This window comes from Megachile rotundata, chromosome 10 (assembly GCF_050947335.1).
Source record: "Megachile rotundata isolate GNS110a chromosome 10, iyMegRotu1, whole genome shotgun sequence".
NCBI classification, from domain to species: domain Eukaryota; kingdom Metazoa; phylum Arthropoda; class Insecta; order Hymenoptera; family Megachilidae; genus Megachile; species Megachile rotundata.
In genome coordinates, this window is record NC_134992.1 from 1,167,527 (window position 1) to 1,191,042 (window position 23,516).

General features: G+C 35.3%; 1 protein-coding gene across 9 annotated transcripts in view; it reads left to right on the forward strand.

Annotated features, from left to right (window-relative positions):
• The window catches only part of LOC100881577 (uncharacterized), a 132,488-nt gene extending 114,160 nt beyond the window's left edge, over window positions 1-18,328 (forward strand). For 8 of the 9 annotated variants that reach the window (XR_013039732.1, XM_076536679.1, XM_076536681.1 and 5 more), the window contains one exon: window positions 17,164-18,328. Coding sequence is in view for 7 of the 9 variants with exons in the window: in XM_076536679.1 (XP_076392794.1) it covers window positions 17,164-17,190 (27 nt within the window). In the remaining 2 variants the exon portion in view is untranslated. The remainder of the gene's footprint in view (window positions 1-17,163) is intronic. The other variant, XR_013039733.1, reaches the window with a different exon arrangement.
• The last annotated feature ends 5,188 nt before the right edge of the window (window positions 18,329-23,516 follow it).

The following is a 23,516-nucleotide window of genomic DNA, read 5'->3' on the forward strand; positions in this document are numbered from 1 at the left end:
AACATTTTCAGCAATTTCTGTAATAATAAATTTCACGATTACTTCAACATCCTATTTCATTACATGTTTCTAATTTTCCGTTACGATAAAAACAAACTTAAACTGCGACAATATCCATCGAAACAATGATCTACAGTGAGATCCATTATAACGAGACATGATCAAGTGCACGCGTACCCAGCGAAAATTCAAAGTCGATTTTCTCGAAAACAAAGCCTCACATGAAAAATTTTTATTCTTTATTTTCGACTTATTTTTTTATATAGAATCATCCCTTTTTCGCTTGTACCACCAGTTATCGAACACCCTGTATATATGCTCGATTACCGACTGTCGAAATTAATACATAAGGTAATTGATATATAATGTACTGTCGGTAATTGTCTAATATTGTCGGTAATTAAATTATTCTCACGGTGGGTAATTGAATTGAGCACAGAACTGCCATGTTGGTGACGAAAGGAAAAAAACTCTTCCAGGGATGTTACAGAAATGTAAACATATCAGTAAGAAATACCGGTAAGTATAGTAATACGAAATATTTGAAATATTTCGTTTGCTTTTGACTCAGAATGGATTTCAAGGTCATGATATAATACATCGTTGAATTCATTTCGATACGCTCTTTCATATGATATAAAAAAATATATACCATTCCATTAAAAAAACTGAAGGTTACCTTCATATCTTAAAAAATAGTATAAACACGAAAAAATACATACTTCATTATGTTGATTATAAAAAACACTATCACTTTTTTTACCAGTCATTTACGAGAAAAACGCTGACTAGTAAATCGCTGAACACCCTGTATATATACAGTAAATATTCGATATGTGCACCATTCTCGGGTCTGAACTGGTGCAGATATCGTACAGTTCCTACATTGATTGATGTTTTGCTGAACGTAGAAAAGGACAGCGAGCGAAGGATACTGAATGTAAACAAACGGAAACATAGTAAGGGATAATACTAATGCAAGAGTAAAAGTTCTTTATTTTCCATTTTTTCGTTATCCAACTTCTACTAATAGATTCTTCATATTTTTCTGATTAAAATAAGACTAAACACTAAATAATTTAGACTATGTGTAGTACATGTTCGATATGTGCACCATTCTCGGGACCGAACTGGTGCAGATATCGTACAGTTCCTACATTGATTGATGTTTTGCCGAACGTCGAACTGGTGCAGATATCGTACAGTTCCTACATTTCGAGCGAAGGAGACTGAACGTAAACAAACAGTGACCTACCAGAAGGACACTCCTAAGGCAAGAATAAAACTTTTTTATTTTTTATTTTTTATTTTTTTAACTTTTTCCATCATATTTGTGACATTTTTCTCATTAAAATGAGACCAAACACGATGTACTTCGGGACATATTTGCTTGTAATTTCAAATGTTACGCGTACATCGATGACTACTCTAATAAGATATTGCAAGTACATATAACTCGAATTACGTCGTGTTTGGTCTCATTTTAATCAGGAAAATGTCACGAACATGATAGAGAAAGTTTTATAAAAATTTGATAAAAAATAAAAAAGTTAGCAACGTATTAGAATTGTGAACAATTGAATAGACTTTTGATGTTTGCCGACTGCCACGATCGTAGCGTCTCTTTCTTTTTGACTCGCTATCCTCTTCGACGTGAAAAACTTTCATCATCAATTAAACCAGTAAATATAGCCCAAATTATGTCGTGTTTGGTCTCATTTTAATCAGAAAAATGTAAAGAATCTATTGGTAAAAGTTGGTTCTCGAAAAAATCAAAAATAAAAAAGTTTTATATTTGCATATGTATTGCTTCACGGATATACCCGACCCCGGATCATGTTACATTTCTCGGCGATCGAGCTTCTTGGCGTCTGAAGGGGTCTTCCCCCCAGTGGTGGGGATAACTTTGGTGCACATATCGTACAGATCATTTGTGCACATATCGAATATTCACTGTATATTCATTTATACTAATTATCTTATAATTTTGATTTAGAGTAGGTAATATTTTTCACACCAATAACTGAATATTAAGTTAGAATGATTAAAACAAGATCATGTATTATTTTATTTTAATTCTAATAAATAGTGTTGTATGAGAAATTTCCATTACGCTATGATGTGCCTACGTGCCGAGATGCTCGCCCCGAAATCCTTGAGATCAACGCTAATCCTAGAAAAGGACGGAGATATTATTTCTATTTACGGCATTATCAGACATTAAATTAATGAATTATTTTCTCACCGGTCAGAAGTCGTTAACAAGATAACGCGCGGTCCAGGAGACGCAAATAAGATAAGCTCGAGACAATAACCCAATTCAGAGATAAGCAAAGTATAAAAACAGAAGCAGGCAGGCGCGCGTGAGAGATTCAAAGATTCGGAGTCGAAAGAGAGATATTCGGAGCTTATATTACCCACGAGTCGATACACCGCGGAGTCGGATATCGAGATCGTTCGATCAATACTTTTGTAACATTAATAATCAGTACATTGTAATATAGTGTGGTCTAGAAATAAAGTTCTTTTTTTAAAACCTAAACGGAGCTTTCTCGTGCGTAACAAACTAAATCAATTTATGTATGTAAAATCAATCAGTACTAAACTATTCATAGCTGGAACCAAAATTATTTCCTTCAACCAAAACGCTGTAAATCGGAATAGATTCGGCTCACGTAGAATTTGTGCGCAGTTGATTAGAAAAGGACAGGAAATGTACTTTTCGTTAAAACACCATTATACTATTATTTTAATATAGAAATGTTAGTCAGAAATTAAAGAGCGACATTTAAAGTATAATTAAACCATTCAATTTTATAATTAATGTATAATAAGGAATTTATATGAAAATTTGGATATTCTGACGTCACAGAAATTCCAGGAATTCGGCGAACTTGCGAGTATAAAAGGGCGAGCGAAACCCGTCTAGAAGTAGAACAGTCTTTGAAGTCGAGCACGACACAAGTCTCATTGCTAAATACAAACGGAACAGTTTTCGCTGTCAAGAGCCGCAACGAATCTTGATACTTGATTGGTGAAGCGGGTATACGCCATTTGGATACTTGGTCGTGGGTTGTTTCAGCAGCTAGCTAACGCAGGCTCCCCATTCAAACGATCTCGTATCTGAAACTCCTGTTGGAATCCGGGTTGAGGAATAAAACCACTTTACAATAAGCAAAAGTTTATTGGATTTAAAACCTCTATGATTACGCCGAACTCAACTTTAACAGAAAATCGTGTGAAGAATAGAAACAACGACCTCCTTGCTAACTTACAGCAAAACTGATTCTCTGTCTAAACTCTTTCTACAATTTCTGGACTCTTTCTCACGAACCCGTGGTCAGTGACAATATATATATATCCTCTCTCTAGTGGGGGAGGACAACCTTAGCCCTTATGACTAATAGTGGATGTACGCTGTTTTTGTTGTTGTGCATCGAGAGAGTCATGGTTTGGCTATGACTTATTATTTGTTTAAGATAGGTCATCCAACACTCCTTCGGGAGAAAGCTATACAGTAAAGACTGGATAACTGCGACAAACGATGGACTGGATAACTGCAACGTTACTATCCCCACCACTTAGGGGGATCCCCCTTGAATTTTGACACTTGACGAGCGAGTAGCGTATGTAATGTAATCCGAACCGGCGTATCGATGTGACAACACTAATGCAACAGTAAAACTTTTTTATTTTTTGGTTTTACTAAATATTACTTTTACCAATGTAATTGTGAAATTCTCCTGATCAAAATAAGACCAAACACGGCATAATTTGAACAACATTTGTTTATGTAGTAATATTGTTTGTTTTTTCGAGTGTATGGAGGCGCGATTTTGTATGGAACCAAAAGACTATTACTCGTCAGACTTCTCTAAAAATTTAATTTTAAACAGCCTCACTCGTTCGCTCTCTGTCCTTTCCTACGTTTAGCGGTCGACGCGAGCCAAATGTAAACAAGGAATCGACACCTCGACTCGATAACTGCAACGCTTGTTCCCGATTTTGTTGCAGTTATCAAGTCGAGGTGTCGATTCTTTGTTTACATTTGACTCGCGGCGATCGCTAAACGTAGGAAAGGACAGAGAGCGAACGAGAGAGGCTATTTAAAAGTTAAGAATCGACACCTCGACTCGATAACTGCAACAAAATCGGGAACAAGTGTTGCAGTTATCGAGTCGAAGTGTCGATTCTTTGTTTACATTTGGCTCGCGTCGACCGCTAAATGTAGGAAAGGACAGAGAGCGAACGTGAGAGGCTATTAAAAATTAAATTTTTAGTAAAGTCGGGTGAGTAATGGTCTTTTGGTTCCATATAAAATCGCACCTCAATACACTCGAAAAAACAAACAATATTGCTACATAAACAAATGTTGTTCAAATTATGCCGTGTTTGGTCTTATTTTGATCAGGAGAATCTCACAATTACATTGGTAAAAGTAATATTTAGCAAAACCAAAAAATAAAAAAATTTTACTGTTGCATTAGTGTTGTCACATCGATACGTCTCTGCCGATTGTTTTCTTTCCTCGGACCTCTCTCTCTTTCAGTCTCTGTCCTTTTCTACGTTCGGCGCTCGGCTCGAGCCAAATGTAAACACAAAATCGACACCTCGACTCTATAACTGCAACGCTTGGGTCCCGATTTTGTTGCAGTTATCCAGTCTTTACTGTACTTAGCACCAAGAAAGGCTAAGATATCGAAACGATTGCTCTCAGCTACTCATATTTGATTTTCCGTCGGATTGCTAACGAGCCTTCAGATTCTCGGAGTTCGCTCTGGGTCGTTTCGTAGCTAGCTAACGCAGGCTCCCCATTTGAGCGGCTTGGTCTCTGAAGCCCGTGTCTTTTGGGTGACAGTTCAACAACCACGATTTTATAATTAGAATCAATTGATTTGCTACCCTGTTAGACTTATACTGTTCACCCTTTTCCTGTATCGTTGGGTCGTTCTAGTAGCTAGCTAACGCAGGCTCCCCAATTAAGCGATCTGGTTTTGGCTGTCAGTGTTCGTTTTGACAAATAGGGTCATGGAAAATTAGTTGTCGAGTCAGATTAAAAGAGTAACTGTTCCGAGGAAATAATTCATTTAGATTCAAACAAATTTTGAACTTGAATTAGTAAAAGAATATTGTTCTGTCATCAGCATAATCTCAGTAGTCGACTACACCGCGTTAGATATCAGATAAAATCATTAATCTGTCTAACTTTGCGAAAGCGTATTTAAGTACACTTAGAGAATCGCACTTAGGTCCGATTCCTCGCTGCGGTAGACTATAAAGCGCTTATATTAATTAATATCGTCAAAGAGCATTTATACAAATCAATCGTACAAATCAAGATAAATTTTGTCATTGTGATAGCCTCAAATGCGAGAATTAAATACGTATATTAAGAATACCAAATTTAACATTACGAAAGCGAAGTTAGCTTTATCAGAGATCAGATTTAGATACGATCCAATATAAAGTATTAACCAGCGAGTTTCATTTCGTTAAATTCACGATTATCTATTACACATTGTTTAGGTTGTCAAGTTCTATTATTTTTATTATTATTATTATTATTATTTCAAAAGCTATTTTCTTTATTCCAATTAATCATTTATAATCTATATACTTTTCTTTATTTTGTTGTTATTGTTATTTGTTAGTTTCATTTCTTATCGTTTTATTGAATAAACCTCATTGTTGAAGGATATTGACCTGTGGATTTCACTCCTTAACCGCATACCACACGAATCCCACATTCTTTAGATTAGTTATTTGCGAAAACAAGTCGTTTAGCGGGTAAAACCGCTCTTTACCTTCCTAGCGCTTGTAACTATCTGAACCTAGGTTCCAGAGTCGTTACAAATGTACACATTATTGAAATTAGAATAAAATTCTTGTTTTGGAACCAAATTATTATTTTTCTTATACATGTCCTACTATTTTGACGCACTTGTTTGAAAGAATCGAATAAACAAAAGAAACGAGTTGTTTGAAGAACAACGTAAACAATGTTACAGAAACAGGGAGTACTATTTATAGATGTGTAACGATTCTGGGACTAGCCTCAGAAGTTAACAGCGCTCATGAGGTAAAGAACGGATTTTACCTATTGAACGACTTGCTGTTATAATAATTATATGTGGTGTGCGGTTAAGGAGTGAAATCCATGGACCTTTCAATATCAATACCTTTCAATAATTAGGTTTATTTAATTAACTAATGAGAATAATTAATTTTATAATTAACAATTATTATTGCAAAATATTGTAGGAAAAGATATGGGAGTGGTGGTGCACTGATTTAATTTAGCTCGAGCAAAGTTTCTAAACATTATCTTTATTTATGAATTAACAAAATCTTAGACACTATTTTAACTTTTAACGCTAACACCGACTTTTTTGCCACCGACAAAATGCCGTGATACGCTGATGTTCGCCGGTAATCTTCTCCTTTTTTTCGATCCTCATTTGAGAGATGATCGTCCGCTCGTTTTTTTTTTCGCTTGCAACGTCGGTAAACATTATGTTTAGATAAATAGTTTATTATCATTTATTACCAACGTTCGGTCACTGACCCACGGCTGTTTTCGCTTCCCACAATATGAAAAGTATATGTATTTGATATTATAACTTCATATAATGAATGACTCTAACAAAAGAACAAAATACTTTTATCGCATAATAATAATCTTGGAACCTAGCGTTACAATAAATCTTACCTAGATTTTAATTCTTTTTCTAGGCTAACCTAACTACGCTTCTACAAAATTAACAAGCTTCAAAATTGTATTCGATTATCTAACGCATATGTAGTTGCTACTAGTACGCTACGCAAGATACGCTTATGACAGAACAATATTGTGGTATGTGTGTGAACTATGTAATTGTATGAGTGATATGGGTGCATGGTATGAATGAAGCTTGCTTGTAATGAAGACTGGTACAAAGCGAACAAGATTGTTTTTTTCTGTGATTGATGTTGATACCGAAAGTTCTAGAAAGAATCTGTTTGTTTTCGGAGCAAAGCGAAGTACGCATTGCACTGTGAGAAGTCGAGAGGTTAAGACGGCGAGAATTGTAATTGCGCATTGTGAAGTTCTATTTGCGTTTCGTTGTATTACTTTCATTTAGTTATCTTTCATTAAATAAATTTCAATAATTATTTTATCTATTATAATTATTCTACAATATTCTTTTATTAATTTGAAATTCTAAAATTTATGTGAAATTAATAAATTAATTTGGTACGGAACAGTTACTCTTTAATTTAACTCGACAACTAATATGTCCATGACCTATTTAGTTAGAACATACATTGACATTCAAAACTAAATCGCTTAATTGAGAAGCTTGTTATGCGCTGGCTACTAAATGACCTAATGACGATCCAATAGAATTAGATGAACAACGTATATCCAGTAGGGATGCAAATTAAAAGTGACTCTAATTATTAATCGTAATTACCGGAACACCATCTATAATACATAGGCTTCGGAGACGAAGCCTAAAAATATTTTTGACTCTTACCAGTAGAAACTGTTCCAGCTTATACTTCTCCTAAGAGACCCCGACTTCTACTTCTTCGAAAATTGTTCTGCACCGTACGTGCATTTCGCGTGCTTTTCTGCACCCAAAAATCCGCGGTTTGTTTTTCACTTTTTAACGCTACGTGAGCTTCCTCTATGCTGAACGCATATAATTTTTACTCGCTTTTGACTCGCTTCTTCTTTGTTGGAGGATAAGTCCTTAATTGGGAAGAACTTGGAAATTGAACACGTTCTGGAATGGATGCGTGACTCTGCTCAGAGTCTTGAGACAAGCCTGTTGTGGAATCTGAAGAAATAAACTTGGATTCGTTGTGATTAAAAATTAAGGACGCTGGTTGCAATTTATCAACAGAAACATTAACGACACGACCTTCAATATCAACAGAAAAATAATTATTGTGAACCGATCGAGCCGTTACTGGAAATGGACTTCGGTAATGCGGCTCCAACGGACGTCGAACAGTATCATCTCAAACAGAAATGTGTGAACAGTTTTGTAGATCTTGACGAATAAATATGTAACGTCCCTGGAACCTAAATTCAGATAGTTACAAGCGCTAAAAGGTAAAGAGCGGCTTTTACCCCTAAACGACTCGATTTCGCAAATAAAGATTGTGGGATTCGTGTGGTGTGGGGTTAAGGAGTGAAATCCACAGGTCAATATCTTTCAACAATTAGATTTATTCAATAACGATAAGAAATGAAACTATCAAACAACAATAACAACAAAATAAAGAAACATATATAAATTATAAATGATTGATTAGTATAAAGAAACTAAATAGATCTTGATATAATGGTAATAATAGAAATAATAGAATTTGACAAATTAAACAATATGAAATAGACAATCGTGAATTTAACGATATAAAACTCGCTGGTTAGTAGTTTATATTGGATCGTATCTAAATCAGATCTCTGATAAAGCAAACTTCGCATTTGTAATATTAACTAAATTTGATATTCTTTATATACACTAGTCAAAATAAAATAATTTTCAGAAAAAAAATACACCGACTTCGAAATGCACTAAAAAGTATAAAATAATTTCTATTTCCTAATGAAGTAATTTCTATTTCTTTGAATCATACAATTACGTCACAGATATGAATTAAACCTATTTACTCGTTAGGTAGTATATTAAATACATTTCAACCTTTTCGGAGGCGGCGCAAAAATAAAAGATTTTCTTGAACATGTCAACCTTTGGACAGCCGAACATAGGCAATGCTTGTATAGCTATTTCTTTTTCTATACATATAACTCGACAGTACGTCGCGAAGTAGGTGTTAGTGCGTATAGAATGTAACTATGGTCTATCGAGCCCTTTGCGGAGGGGACGGTTCGAAGTGAACCGTACCGTGGGCCCGAGCTCCTGCCGCAATAGTCATTAAAAATTGCCAGCGCATATTTCTGCTTAAACGCGGTTTTCGTTCATAGCATTCCAAGTCAAATTCTGGACATATTGTATGTTCATGCACAGATTTACGTGCATGCACACATGCACGCGTTTCTCGGCTCTATCAGTTGTTTTCGCGGAACGCATAGTTAAGTTTCTCGGCCATAGCCACGCATTTACGTGGGACACATATATGCGTTTCTCGGCTCAATCAACTGTTTTCGCCAAACGCATATATGAGTTCTTCGGCCAATTTGATGATTTACGCAGAACGCATATATGCGGCGGTAGTCCGCAGAGGGATAGATTCATATAGTATGCGACGGAAAGACTCGACCGCCACATATACTATAAAGATAGAGCCCATCTGCCGCAAATTTTGTAATTCCCGCGTCGTGGGCTCCGTTTATAGGTTCTTAGATCCATGGCTTCCACATGCGAACGAAGTCGATTCAATTTCATTTATATCAGAAACGTTACGAAATGAAGATGCAGTCGTTACATTTACGTATATTACCAGATATATCTATAATGGTTCGTATTCTTTCTCAGGATTTATTAATTTCCAATACGCCGTAGCACAATCAACTGGTTATTGGCAGCAACGTTTACTGAGGTATTTTTAATTTTGCGCCGCCTTCGAAAAGGTTGAAATGTATTTAATATACTACCTAACGAGTAAATAGGTTTAATTCATATCTGTGACGTAATTGTATGATTCAAAGAAATAGAAATTACTTCATTAGGAAATAGAAATTATTTTATACTTTTTAGTGCATTTCGAAGTCGGTGTATTTTTTTTCTGAAAATTATTTTATTTCACGCTTTTTAGTGGAATGGGGAGAATTGTATAGGATACTGTGAAACAGTTCTTCCGGGCTTTTTTTTGTCTGCGTAAATGCCATGAACATAATTAAGTAAAAGACAACATGGATATTCGTTTTTCAACTTTTTTTGCAACAATAATCCTTTGCAACTAAAAAATGAAAAAATTTTTGATAATGGTATCAATGGGGAGTTAGACTCCACAAGATGCGAAAGGCTTTGTTCCGATCGGACCACCCACCTAGGAAAAACCGCCGAACATGCAAAGAAAAAATAATCCTTTGCAACTAAAAAATAAAAAAAATGTTTGTTAGAACGGTAGGGAGACTGTACCAAGCAATGGGAATAATACACCAATGTCAACGTGAACTCATCTTGCTGCATAAGTTGCGTGTCAAAGCGGCAAAGCTTAGTTAGTGTTTTGGTACAGTGCATTGTAATTGCCCTTTCTTGTCTTTCCCATGCATAGCACGGGGCGTTCCACTAATAATAATAACAATAGTTATTCGCTAATATCACGAAAACTAGAGCTTACCGTCAATTATGCATAAGGAAAAACTCGTTTAGAATCATGCTACTAATAACGTATTAGAAGGACATAAAAATCGTTTGAAGTTGGCTTCAAAAGTTAACAACAATTTCTGTAATATCTCGAAAATAAAAGCTTTCCGTCAATTTCGCAAGAGGAAAAAGTTGTCCAGAACCACGCCCCTAAAAACATATTCAAAGGACACTAAAATCGTTCAAAGTTGATTTCAAAAGTTAACAACAATTTTTGCTAATATCTCGAAAACTAATCATTTCCGCGAAATTTGAATATGAACAAAATTGTTCAGAACCATGCCCCTGACAACATATTAAAAGGACATTAAAATCGTTCGAAGTTGATTTCAAAAGTTAATAACAATTTTTTTCGCTAATATTTCGAAAACTAAACATTTCCGCGAAATTTGTATATGAACAAAATTGTACAGAATCATGTCCGCGATAAGATATTGAAAGCGCACTAAAATTGAGAAAAGTTTATTTTAAAAGTTGCCGGTTTTTCTGCAATAACAACACTGCAATTAAAAAATGAAAAATTTTTTGATAATGGTACCAATGGGGAGTCAGCACCTTCCATATGTAAAAGGTTTCATTCCGATCGGTCCACCCAGTTAGGCGTAATCGGCGAACATACATAGAAAAAAAAAAAAAAAATATACTGATCGAATTGAGCAACCTCCTCCTTTTTCGAAGTCGGTTAAAAATTAAGGGAACAGAAAAATTCCTTAAATTTTTAGGTCATTTTCAAATTGCTCTGCCTCCGTTGAAATTCATCACAGAAGACATCTAGAATAGTCATTTTGAAGCTTCAGGTCTCTATTTTCCGACCCTTTATCTCAAAAATTTTTTAAGCCCATTATCATTAACAAAATATACAAAAAATCGCGATGAAAAAATTTTTGATTTTTTTTTTTTTTTTTTTTTTTTTTTTAAGGCTTGTAAAGACATGGAAAAATTTTTTTTATTAATGCCACTTCCAGATTGTTGTTCCTTGTTCCTTTTCCTATAATTTGCACGTCCATAAAGTTCATTTCGACGATCGGTCGCAAAGTTATGAGCTACCAAAGCCGAAATGACGCTTTTTCCTTTGATAGTCATTATCTCATGAACCCACTATCGAACAGAAATTGTAAATACGGTTCCAGAAAGCGGAGAGTGCACCCTTTAAGATGGCTATATCAGTTTTTGATTAGGTTTTTTTTTATGCTTAATATTGATGTAAAGAAACGTCAAAAAAACGGCGTTTTTTCCTCAAATTACAAAAGTTACGGTATCTTTGTAAACAAGTATTGTAATGATTCTTCCTAGGTTTTTTTTTTAAGCTCATATTGCCCACAAAATGTGTGCGAAGTTTCAAATGGCTCCGATTCTTTGTTCCCTATGAAAAGATGTATCAAACTTTGAAATTTGGACGAAAAATGTTAAGGAAACGTCATTATTGCTCCTATCCGCGACTAATCCGTTTGTTCGGTAAAAAAGTTTGTGTCTCTACATTTACCGGTACTTTTGCTGAATTTTTAAAGAATGCTTTGGTCTGAAAAGGTCGGATTTACGCTTCCTCTTGTGTGTGTGAGTTCGTGCGTATGTGTGCCGTGTATATGCAGGTACATGAACATGGGAGCGCGCAGGTATGGGCGCCTGCAGCAATGTCTGCGCGGGTGAGTGTAATTTTGTTTTTTCAATGTCGTTTCTTTACATCAATATTAAGCATAAAAAAAAACATCTAATCAAAAACTGATATAGCCATCTTAAAGGGTGCACTCTCCGCTTTCTGGAACCGTATTTACAATTTCTGTTCGATAGTGGGTTCATGAGATAATGACTATCAAAGGAAAAAGCGTCATTTCGGCTTTGGTAGCTCATAACTTTGCGACCGATCGTCGAAATGAACTTTATGGACGTGCAAATTATAGGAAAAGGAACAAGGAACAACAATCTGGAAGTGGCATTAATAAAAAAAATTTTTCCATGTCTTTACAAGCCTTAAAAAAAAAAAAAAAAAAAAAAAATCAAAAATTTTTTCATCGTGATTTTTTGTATATTTTGTTAATGATAATGGGCTTAAAAAATTTTTGAGATAAAGGGTCGGAAAATAGAGACCTGAAGCTTCAAAATGACTATTCTAGATGTCTTCTGTGATGAATTTCAACGGAGGCAGAGCAATTTGAAAATGACCTAAAAATTTAAGAAATTTTTCTGTTCCCTTAATTTTTTTGACTAGTGTATATTCGATTTTCGTGTTCGAAACTATCGCAGTGACAAGATTTTACTTGATTAATACGTCTATAGTAATTTATAATGAATCCTACCTAAGTGTAATTCGGTTTCTGGATTTATATAATTGAAATTTTACAGAATTAATAATGTTAGCGCTTTATAATCTACCGCCGCGAGGAATTCGACCTAAGTGAAATTCTCTAAGCGCACCTAAATACGCTTTCGCAAAAATTAGACAGATTTATTCTACTATCTAACGTGGTGTAGTCGACTACGTAAATTACGCTAAAGTGAGAACATTATTCTTTTAATAACTCGACTTATCAAAATTTATCTGAATCTAAATGAATTACTCTTCGGAACAGTTACTCTTTTAATTTGGGTCGACGACTAATAGTTCATGACCCTTTTAGCCAAAACGAACACTGACAACCAAAACTAGATCGCTTAATTGGGGAGCCTGCGTTAGCTAACTGCTAAACAACCCAACGATCCAGAGTCAGATGAAAAGTATAAGTCTGACAGGGTAGCAAATCAATTGATCCTAACGTAAAGTCGTGATTGCTGAACTGCCACCCAAAAACACGGGCTTCAGAGACCAAGCCGCTCAAATGGGGAGCCTGCGTTAGCTAGCTACGAAACGACCCAGAGCGAGCTGCGAGAATCTGAAGGCTAGTTAGCAATCCGACGAAAAATCAAATATGAGTAGCTGAGAGCAATCGTTTCGATATCTGAGCCTTTTTTGACGCGAAGTATAGCTCTCTCCTGACGGAGTTTCAGATGCGAGATCGTTTGAACGGGGAGCCTGCGTTAGCTAGCTGCTGAAACAACCCACGACCAAGTGTCCAAATGGCATATACTCGCTTGACCAATCAAGTATCAAGATTGGTTGCGGCTCTTGACAGCGAAAACTGTTCCTAGTTATTCTTATCAAAGGGACGTGTATCGTGCTCGACTTCGGAGACTGTTCTGATTTTAGACGGGTTTCGCTCGCTCTTTTATACTCGCAGGTTCGCCAAATTCCTGGAATTTCTGTGACGTCAGAATATCTAAATTTTCATATAAATTTGTTATTATACATTAATTATAAAATTGAACGGTTTAATTATATTTTAAATGTCGCTCTTTAATTTCTGGCTAACAATTCGATATTAAAATAACAGTATAACGGTGTTTTAGCGAAAAATATATTTTCTGTCCTTTTCTAATGAACTGCGCACGAATTCTACGAGAACCGAATCTATTCTGATTTACAGCTTTTTAATTAAAGGAAATAATTTTGGTTCCGGCCATGAATAGTTTAGTACTGGTTGATTTTACGTATATAAATTGATTTAGTTAATTAATTAATTTAATATCCAATAATGCCGTAAATAGAAATAGTAGTTCCATCCTTTTCTAGGATTAGCGCTGATCTCAAGGATTTCGGGCGAGTATTGCGGCACGTAGGCACATCATAGCGTAACGGAAATTTCTCATACAAAATTATACATTTATTAGAATTAAAATAAAATAATACATAATCTGGTTTTAATTATTCCAACTTAATGTCGAATTATTGGTATGAAAAATATTACCTACTCTAAACCAAAATTATAAGATAATTAATATAAATGAAAATATATATATATGTATCTATACTGATTACCGGCAGTCGAATCTAATATAATCGGTAATGGATAAGTAACCTATTGTCGGTAATTTGGCAAATACTGTCGATAATTGGCTATTCTAATCGGTGGGCAGAAGATTGTCGCGATGATGAAGGAACACAACAAAATTCTTCCCGGGGACGTTACAAATATTCGAGATTTATTGTAATGTGAAGCAGGACAAGGACGCAACTTTTACATATGGTCTCTGAATCTTTCAAGAAAAACTTGCGATGATGGTGCATCCAAATCGATATAAAGAAGTTCTCCAGGAATTCTGAGAGTTGTTCCATAAACAAGTTCTGCTGCTGAGGCTTTAAGATCTTCTTTGTAAACAGTTCGAAGACCAAGAAGAACTGCAGGTAAAACATCAACCCAGTTGTTAGTTTCATGACACATGATCGAAGTTTTCAAAGATCGATGCCAACGCTTTAGAATTCCATTCGTTTGAGGATAATAAGCAGTAGATCTTGTTTTCATACATCCAATTAAATTAGTCAAGGACTTGAAAAATGTTGATTCAAATTGGTTGCCTTGATCTGTGGTAACTATACCAGGACTACCAAAACGACAAATCCAACGTCGGTAGAAAGCAGTGGCTACTGAGTCTGCTGTTGCTTCTTTTAAAAGAGCTTTAAAAGAAGCTTCAAGCCAACGGGAATATCTTTCGACCATAGTCAAAATATATTGAAAACCTTGAGATGGAGGAAGAGGACCAACCAACTCTAAATACACATGATAAAATCTCTCATCAGGAACAGAAATCGTAACAACAGAAGTAGGTTGTCGTTTCGTATGCCGATTGACTTTAGCAAGTTGACATGATAAACAAGTCTTAACACGACTAGTGATCTCTTTTTTCATATATGACCAAACATACTTCTTTCCAATTAGCTGACAAGTTGCTTTAGTACCAAGATGAAATAAATGGTGAGCCATATTAAAAATCTTTGAACGAAGAGAAACAAGAACATAAGGTCTAACAACTCCTGTTGAAATTTCACAGTAGATAGTAGTATCAGAATCATTAATGTGCAATTGCCGTAGTTGAAGTGACGTAGAAGATTGAAGAAGTTGCTACAATTCAGGATCTTTTCGTTGTTCTTCGGCTAATTCTTGAGTATCAATGATAACTGGTAAATTAATTTCCTCTAAGCGAGAAAAAGCATCTGCTACAATATTGCTACTACCTGATACATGTCCAATATCCGTAGAAAATTGTGCTGCAAAATCAAGCTGACGTTGTTGACGAGGTGCAGCTTTATCAGAACGTTTGTTGAAAGCATAAATAAGCGGTTTATGCTTAGTGAGTATCTTGAAATGATGACCATAAAGAAAATGACAAAAATGCCTTATAGCGTCACAAATTGCTAATAATTCGCGGTTATAAGCGCTGTACCTAAGTTCTGACCCTTGTAGTTTTCGAGAAAAGAACCCAAGAGGATGCCAATGACCATTGTCAAATTGCTTAAGAACAGCTCCAATTGTAATATCGGAGGCATCAGTGCGTAATTTAAGTAAAGTATTAGGACGAGAATGAACTAATAATGTTGCTGACGCCAAATTACTTTTGCATTGTTCAAAAGCATGTTCAGCTTCAGGAGACCATTGAATAGCAGTTTTATCACCTTTCTTGCTTTTTGCTAAATATGAACAGAGAAGAGCTTGAATGTGTGCTGCATCTTGCACAAAATGACGATAAAAATTAATAACTCCATGAAAACGACGTGGTTCTGCAATTGTTGTAGGCTTTGGATAATTCTGAATAGCCTTAACTCTGTCAGGTAAAGGTGTAATTCCAGAAGTGTTCACTTTATAACCTAGATAGGTGACTTCTGTTTTTCCAAAAACACTTTTTGCAACGTTGATAGTTATTCTAAATTCTTTAAGACGTTGAAGTAAAATGTAAAGATGCCCTTCATGTTCTTTTAAACTCTGAGATGCAACAAGAATATCATCCAGATAACAATAAACAAAATCCAATCCTCGAAGAACAAAATCCATGAACCTTTGAAAAGTCTGCCCTGTATTTCGAAGATCAAATGGCATAACAACGAATTCGAAGAATCCAAATGGTTTTGTTACGGCAGTTTTTTGAATATTTTCTTCTGTCCCTGGAATTTGATAGCAAGCTTTAACAAGATCAATGATTGTAAATATCTTTTTACTTTGAAGACTAGAAGAAAAATCTTGAATGTGTGGAATAGGATAATTATCTGAAGTTGTGAGTAAATTTAGTCTACGATAATCTCCACAAGGTCTCCAATCACCTGTTTTCTTTGGAACCATATGAGGGATCGGTTGTTCGGGAATCATCGGATGCGATCGGGTGCAATCGGGCGACTCGGATAGTTGGCGTCACGAGGATTTGGCGCGAAAATAGTAAGGGTAAAGAGAAAGGATAGGACGCTTTTTGTTTTTCACTCGTGAATTCGGGGAGAACAAGGAAAATGGCGTGGTGTCGCGACAACAGTCGTGTCGTAACGGTCGAAGGTAGCACGTTATTCGAAAAGTCGTCCCGTAATTTTTGTAATTAATTTCTGTAATTTCATTGTTTGGTTTATTAAAGTTTTTTTTTGTTATCGCTAATCCCACAACCTTCGTTATCCGTCAACCTAAATGTGTAAACCTGGCCCTTTCCTATAGTGGTAATAACGTATATTGCTAAAATTTTTACTTTACTGTCTTAGGATGTTTTCTCGAAATATGGTTTTAAATTGTCGTACCTGAACAGTTAATATTTTTTCTACATGCTTCGAGAGGTTACGGGTCACCGAACGTGAATTGTGAATTTTGTCTGTCTTTTGTTACGCAGTAACAAACTTTGTTGGTTTATTGGTATGTTTGCTTATAAAACTTATCGTTAATACAATCTTTATTATTTTTATACATATTAATATCATTCTATTGTTTAACAGCTGCGTGAAGTTGTTGATAAATAATGTAAGTACACATATTTTACTAGTTAATTCATCTTTTTGTTCTAGTCACTCGCGCTGGATACTTTGCGATAATTTTGGGCACCGCCGTTGCAAAGAAGAACTTTTACTTACCATTCTTCTTTTTCTATTAATGATAAGTATAAGTCGAAAAATATTAAAAAATTCTAATAACTTGATTAAAAATCTATTAGCTGAATTAGTCGTATATTTTGTTAACTTTGTAGTTTTTTATTAAGAATGAAAAGTAGAATACGCTTGATAAATCAAAAACGTATAACTGCTTGATGCTTGTGTAAAATTGATGTTCTAAAATGTGTAGATGTATATAAATGTAGCAGCATTGTGATTTGTAGAAAAAATAACAATTAATAAAATGTATGATGTCATTAGAATACCGTATATATTTTCGTAACCTTTATTCTTTATATACAGGGTGTTCGGCTACTGGTGGGCATAATTTTAGGGGGTGGTAGCTGGAATAATTCTGAACAACTTTTTCTTTTACCAAAATGCTGGTTAAAGCTTAGTTTTTGAATTATTAATAAAAAACACTGACTAATGAGAGCGCGTATAGACCGGTCGCGCGACAGCGTGAGCGACAGCTTCGAATATGACGGCCGATCGTCGTCGTGAACAATTGTATCGATACTGTCGGTATAACGTCGGTATAACAGGAAGCTATTACGTAAAAGTTAAATCGAACAATGAATTAACAAGTTAAGAATAATATTAAATTCTTCGTAATTCGTGAATGAGAAATAAACCAGTTAGTTGTTGCTTACAACAACCAAACGAAGTATATTGTATTTATTTTATGCCTTCAAAAAGGAAAAAGAATAAATTCACGAAAATTAATTTTGCCAACTATTCTAATGAAGCAAACGAATAAATTCACATTTCAAAACGAATGAGTACCTTGCCTATGAAATGAGGTCGAACTGGAATAGAATATCTAATGCAGTACCTCATCGAAGTGAAATAAATCTATTGCTGCGTACGTTTAATTTAAAAAATACAGAAGTAACTTAAATAACACTTACTCATTGATTCATGGAAAAACTAACTTCGATAAAAAATATTTGTGTTACCAGGTAGATCCACCGATCAGAGCGTCAACAGCTGATGTCCTAGCAGGGTCAATGAACTCTCAATTTATTTCACTGGCTTTTTCTAATACATAATTGCACAACATAAGCACGACCGGTAAACGGACCGAATGAAAACGCGTGAACGATTATTCATAGATATGTATGTTTAACGATACACTATTCTCATTATAAGATATCCGAATTGAGGAATCGAAATTGTATTATATTTTATTAGAAGACATTGTTAAACTGGCTACGGATCGCGGTTTTGTTCTCGATCGCGAGGCATACGTCGCGAACGGTTGCCATGCAACGATGATCTGTTGAACGACTGCGGCGTCGATCGACAGTCATCGTTTATTGTCGAAAGAAACGTGTCGAAATAAAATGTATCGTTGGTTTTAACCGAAAATTCTGTTTTCTTGCTCTCAAGATAGTATAGTTTAAATTATTTATGAATATTCGTTCACGTGTTTTCATTCGTCCTATTTACGTGTCGGACTAACACTGAAAATTAATGAAAATTAGTAAAAAGTGACAGAGAAAAGTGATAATAAAAACTAATAATGAAATATAATAGTGAAGTTACTTGAGCGTTTTTTGAGAGTTTCTGTATGGTGATTTATTTATGCTATCAGTAAAAATCGGTGGATCAACCCGGTGATAGAGATGCATTTTCATCGTGATTATTTACGGATCAGTGGGTGAGTTACATTTAAATTTGTTAATTATTCAAATTCAAATTTTTATTTGTTGAATAGAAAGGTTATTTCATTTTTTAAAAATAAGAATTTGTTCTTTTTCATCATCACAATATCTAACGAGAATAATTTTCCATATTTTATCTATTATTTCTTTGCGATAACAAATAAATGTATCGAATAAATTCGACTTATTCTGATTACGTGAGTAAGGACTACTTTCTTCGTTTCTTATGCATTAATAAATGATAATCCAATAATAATTCAGATTTTTTCATCCGTTTTTCAATGTAACTTTCATCTAACAGCTTTCTATCATACCGACGCTATACCGACGTGGTATCGATACGCTTGTTCACGATCACGATCGACTGTCATTTTCGAAGCTGTCGCTCTCGCGTTTGAGCGCGCGAAATCCTCGCGCTCTGATTGGTCCGTGTTTTTGCTTAATAATTCAAAAACGAAGCTTCAAACCCCATTTTTGCAAAGGAAAATCTTGTTCAGAATGACGTCCTCTACTACCCCTTTCAGGGAGTAACACTAGTTACGGGACACCCTGTATGTACAGTGAGACACATGCTAATGCAAGCAAAGGAAAAGATTGTAACTTTCTTATTTCTTACTATTTTTTCATGACACCTTTTCTGTTCTTTTTGTCTAGATTTCCTGATTAAAATGACACCAAACATGATATAATTACGTTAACAATTGCGTGTGTAACGAGTGATTAAAGTTTTTAACATAAAAGAGAACGGCGAATGGAAAAGAAAGAGAAGCAGAAGGTTGACGCGTTCGGCAAACATGAAAGACTCGTGCGTCTTCTGTCGTTTAAATTCAAAAATCAAAATTCTTTATTTTTGGGGTTTCATCAATGAAGCTTTGATTATCGTATTCGTCTCGTTTTTCTGATTAAAATGGTACCAAACACGGTATAATTAAAATCATAATTACTTGTATAGCAAGCCTTTAGGAGGAATTCGCACCTCTACCGTAAATGTTACATCCCAAATATTTATGGCTTGTTACATAAGTAATTACGATCGTAATCATATCGTGTTTGGTGTCATTTTAATCAGAAAAACGAGACAAATACGATGGTAAAAGTTCCATTTACGAAAAACCAAAAATAAATAATTTTAATTTTTAAATTTAAAAGACAGAACACGCACGAGTCTTTCATGTTTGCCGAACGCTCAAAATTTTATCCCTCCTTGTCTTTTGTATCGCTGTCTCTTTCTACGTTCGGCACACTACAAAAAATGTAGGACCTCTACCGTAAATGTTACAATCGAGACCGGCAAAAGTAACATTTACGGAGTGAATACTGTAAATGATAATTCAATAATAATTCAGATTTTTTCATTCGTTTTTCAATGTAACTTTCATCTAACAGCTTTCTACTATACCGACGCTATATCGACGTGGTATCGATACGCTTGTTCACGATCACGATCGACTGTCATTTTCGAAGCTGTCGCTCTCGCGTCTGAGCGCGCGAAATCCTCGCGCTCTGATTGGTCCGTGTTTTTGCTTAATAATTCAAAAACAAAGCTTCAAACCCCATTTTTGCAAAGGAAAATCTTGTTCAGAATGACGTGCTCTACTACCCCTTTCAGGGAGTAACACTAGTTACGGGACACCCTGTATAATATGTCCAGAATTTGACTTGGAATGCTATGAACGAAAACCGCGTTTAAGCAGAAATATGCGCTGGTAATTTTTAATGACTATCGCGGCAGGAGCTCGGCCCCACGGTACGGTTCACTTCGAACCGTCTCGTCCGCAAAGGGCTAGATAGACCATAGTTACATTCTATACGCACTAACACCTACTTCGCGGCGTGCTGTCGAGTTATATGTATAGAAAAAAAATAGCTACACAAACTTTGCCTATGTTCGGCTGTCCAAAGGTTGACATGTTCAAGAAAATCTTTTAATTTTGTGCCGCCTCCGAAAAGGTTGAAATGCATTTAATATGCTACCTAACGAGTAAATAGGTTTCATTCATATCTGTTACGTAATTGTATGATTGAATGAAATAGAAATTACTTCATTAGGAAATAGAAATTATTTTATACTTTTTAGTGCATTTCGAAGTCGGCGTATTTTTTTTCTTAAAATTATTTTATTTCACGCTTTTTAGTGGAATGGGGAGAATTGTATAGGATACTGTGAGACATTTCTTACATAACAATACCAAAGAATAGGATTTTGCAATAACAATAGTTATTATACATGTATACTGATTTTCGGCCGACAAGACGTGTTTGTAGAAACAGTAGAAAATCGGCGACTGCATGTTAACTCATACACCACCAGAGACACGAAGGCGTACGCAGAATTCGATATATTAGTAACAATAGTTTTTCGCTAATAACTCCAAAACTAAAGCTTCCCCTTAATTGCGGATAAGGAAAAAGTTGTTCAGAATCGTGCCCCTGATAACATATTAAAAGGACATTAAAATCGTCCAAAGTTGATTTCAAAAATTTGCGACAATTTTTCACTAATATCTCGAAAACTAAAGCTTTCCGCGAAATTTGTATATGAACAAAATTGTTCAGAATCATGTCCGTGATGAGATATTAAAAGCGCACTAAAATCGAGAAAAGTTTATTTCAAAAGTTGCCGGTTTTTTTGCAATAACAACACTTTGCAATTAAAAAATGAAAAATTTTTTGATAATGGTACCAATGGGGAGTCAGAACCTACCGGATGCAAAAGGTTTCGTTCCGATCGGTGCATCCAGCTAGGCGTAATCGGCGGGCACACATAGAAAATAATAATAATAAAAAAAAAAATACTGATCGAATTGAGTAACCTCCTCCTTTTTCGAATTCAGTTAAAAAGGATATAAAATCTGCTTCCTCAAGCATCATCATGCTCATCTCCTTGTATTGATACTCACGGCTTGACTTTGTCAGCGGCGACGACTGTTCGTAGTCGCTTCACCCCTTCTCGTAGGTCTTCAACTTCATACCTGTCGTTCGGTAAGACAGCCCGTATCCGGAACAGTCCTTTATACTTTGCCAATAATTTTCGGCTGCTTCCTGTAGATGGTTCACTAGTAATTTGAACCAGCATCAACTCTCCTTCTGTATATTTACGAGCGTCTCTTCGTTTACGATCGTAACGTTCTTTCTGAACTGCTTGATCTTTCGTAATATGCCTGCTGATTTCTTCTCTTAATTCCGTTAAATCCAGCCGGTCTACTTCTTCTTGCAAAGCGCTCAATATTGGTCCTTCAGCAATCGGTCTTGTATCACACCCAATCAATGCTTTCATTGGTGTAGTGTTAATACTCTTGTTATGCATGTATTTAATGCACTCTGTATTTTCTTTACCTGCCCGTCCCATTCAGCCGGGTCTTGTGCTGCTGCAGTCGTAGCTAACGCATCGACAATAGTTTTATTATACCTTTCACATTGGCCATTAGCTCTTGGTGTTGCTACTGCATTGCGTACATACTTGATTCCGTAGGTGCTACAAAAAGTAACAAATCTTCGTGACGTAAAACTTGTTCCTTGGTCGCTTATTATTCTTGTTGGAACACCAAACAGGTGCATCAAATCCAATAACACTTTTTCTGTATGTCGTGTCTTTACACTTTTTACTGGTTCTACGATGGTAAATTTTGTAAACTCATCTACTATTACCAATAAATACTTGTTCTTCTTCCGGCTCATTACGAACGGTCCCACGTGGTCAATATGAATTGTATGAAATGGTACGGGTATCTTCTCTATCACATTGAGTTTGCACTGCTTCTTGCCCGCAGTGTGCTTATAATATGCACAACTCAAAACACGCTTTTACATATTTGTCGACGAAACGTCTCATTCCGGCGAACCAATAATTCCGTTGGATCCGTTCGATTGCACTGTACAACAAATTTTGACTTTTTTTTGATTTCGTAACGGCTACTATGAAATTCTTATAGATTTTTGCAAGCTAAATACGAATCTGAAATCCGTTTTTCTCTAGGACGTACAGTTTTTGAGAAAATTAATTTGAAAAAAAAATTGCAAATTGTCAACTTTGAAAATTTTTTGTGCTTTTACCGTAACAGCTATTCAGTGGCTTTTTACACGAGAAGAATCTGTGAATTTTCCTGAATAAAACTATATGAATTGTTATTACATTGTAAATATTCAAATATGTTTAAATGATGATCAAAGTAAGAAAGACACCAAAAACGCACCAATTTTTCCTAATATTTTTCAATTTATTTAAAAAACTATGGGTCTAAGCGAAAATCTAACCATCCCACATGATAGAGTAGACATTTCTGCAGAAGAAAGCATCAAGCGAAATTACAAAATCACTTTTGCTTTCCTTTTATAAAAAAAATAGTTTAAACTATTTTATAACTATTATATAAGCAAAACACGCGCCACTGTCAGTGGTACTCAATGTTAGCGTGGCGCGGCAGTCGCGAAATAACTACAGTAAATATTCGATATGTGCACAAATGATCTGTACGATATGTGCACCAAAGTTATCCCCACCACTGGGGGGAAGACCCCTTCAGACACCGTGAAGCTCGATCGCCGAGAAATGTAACATGATCCGGGGTTGAGTATATCCGTGAAGCAAGACATATACAAATA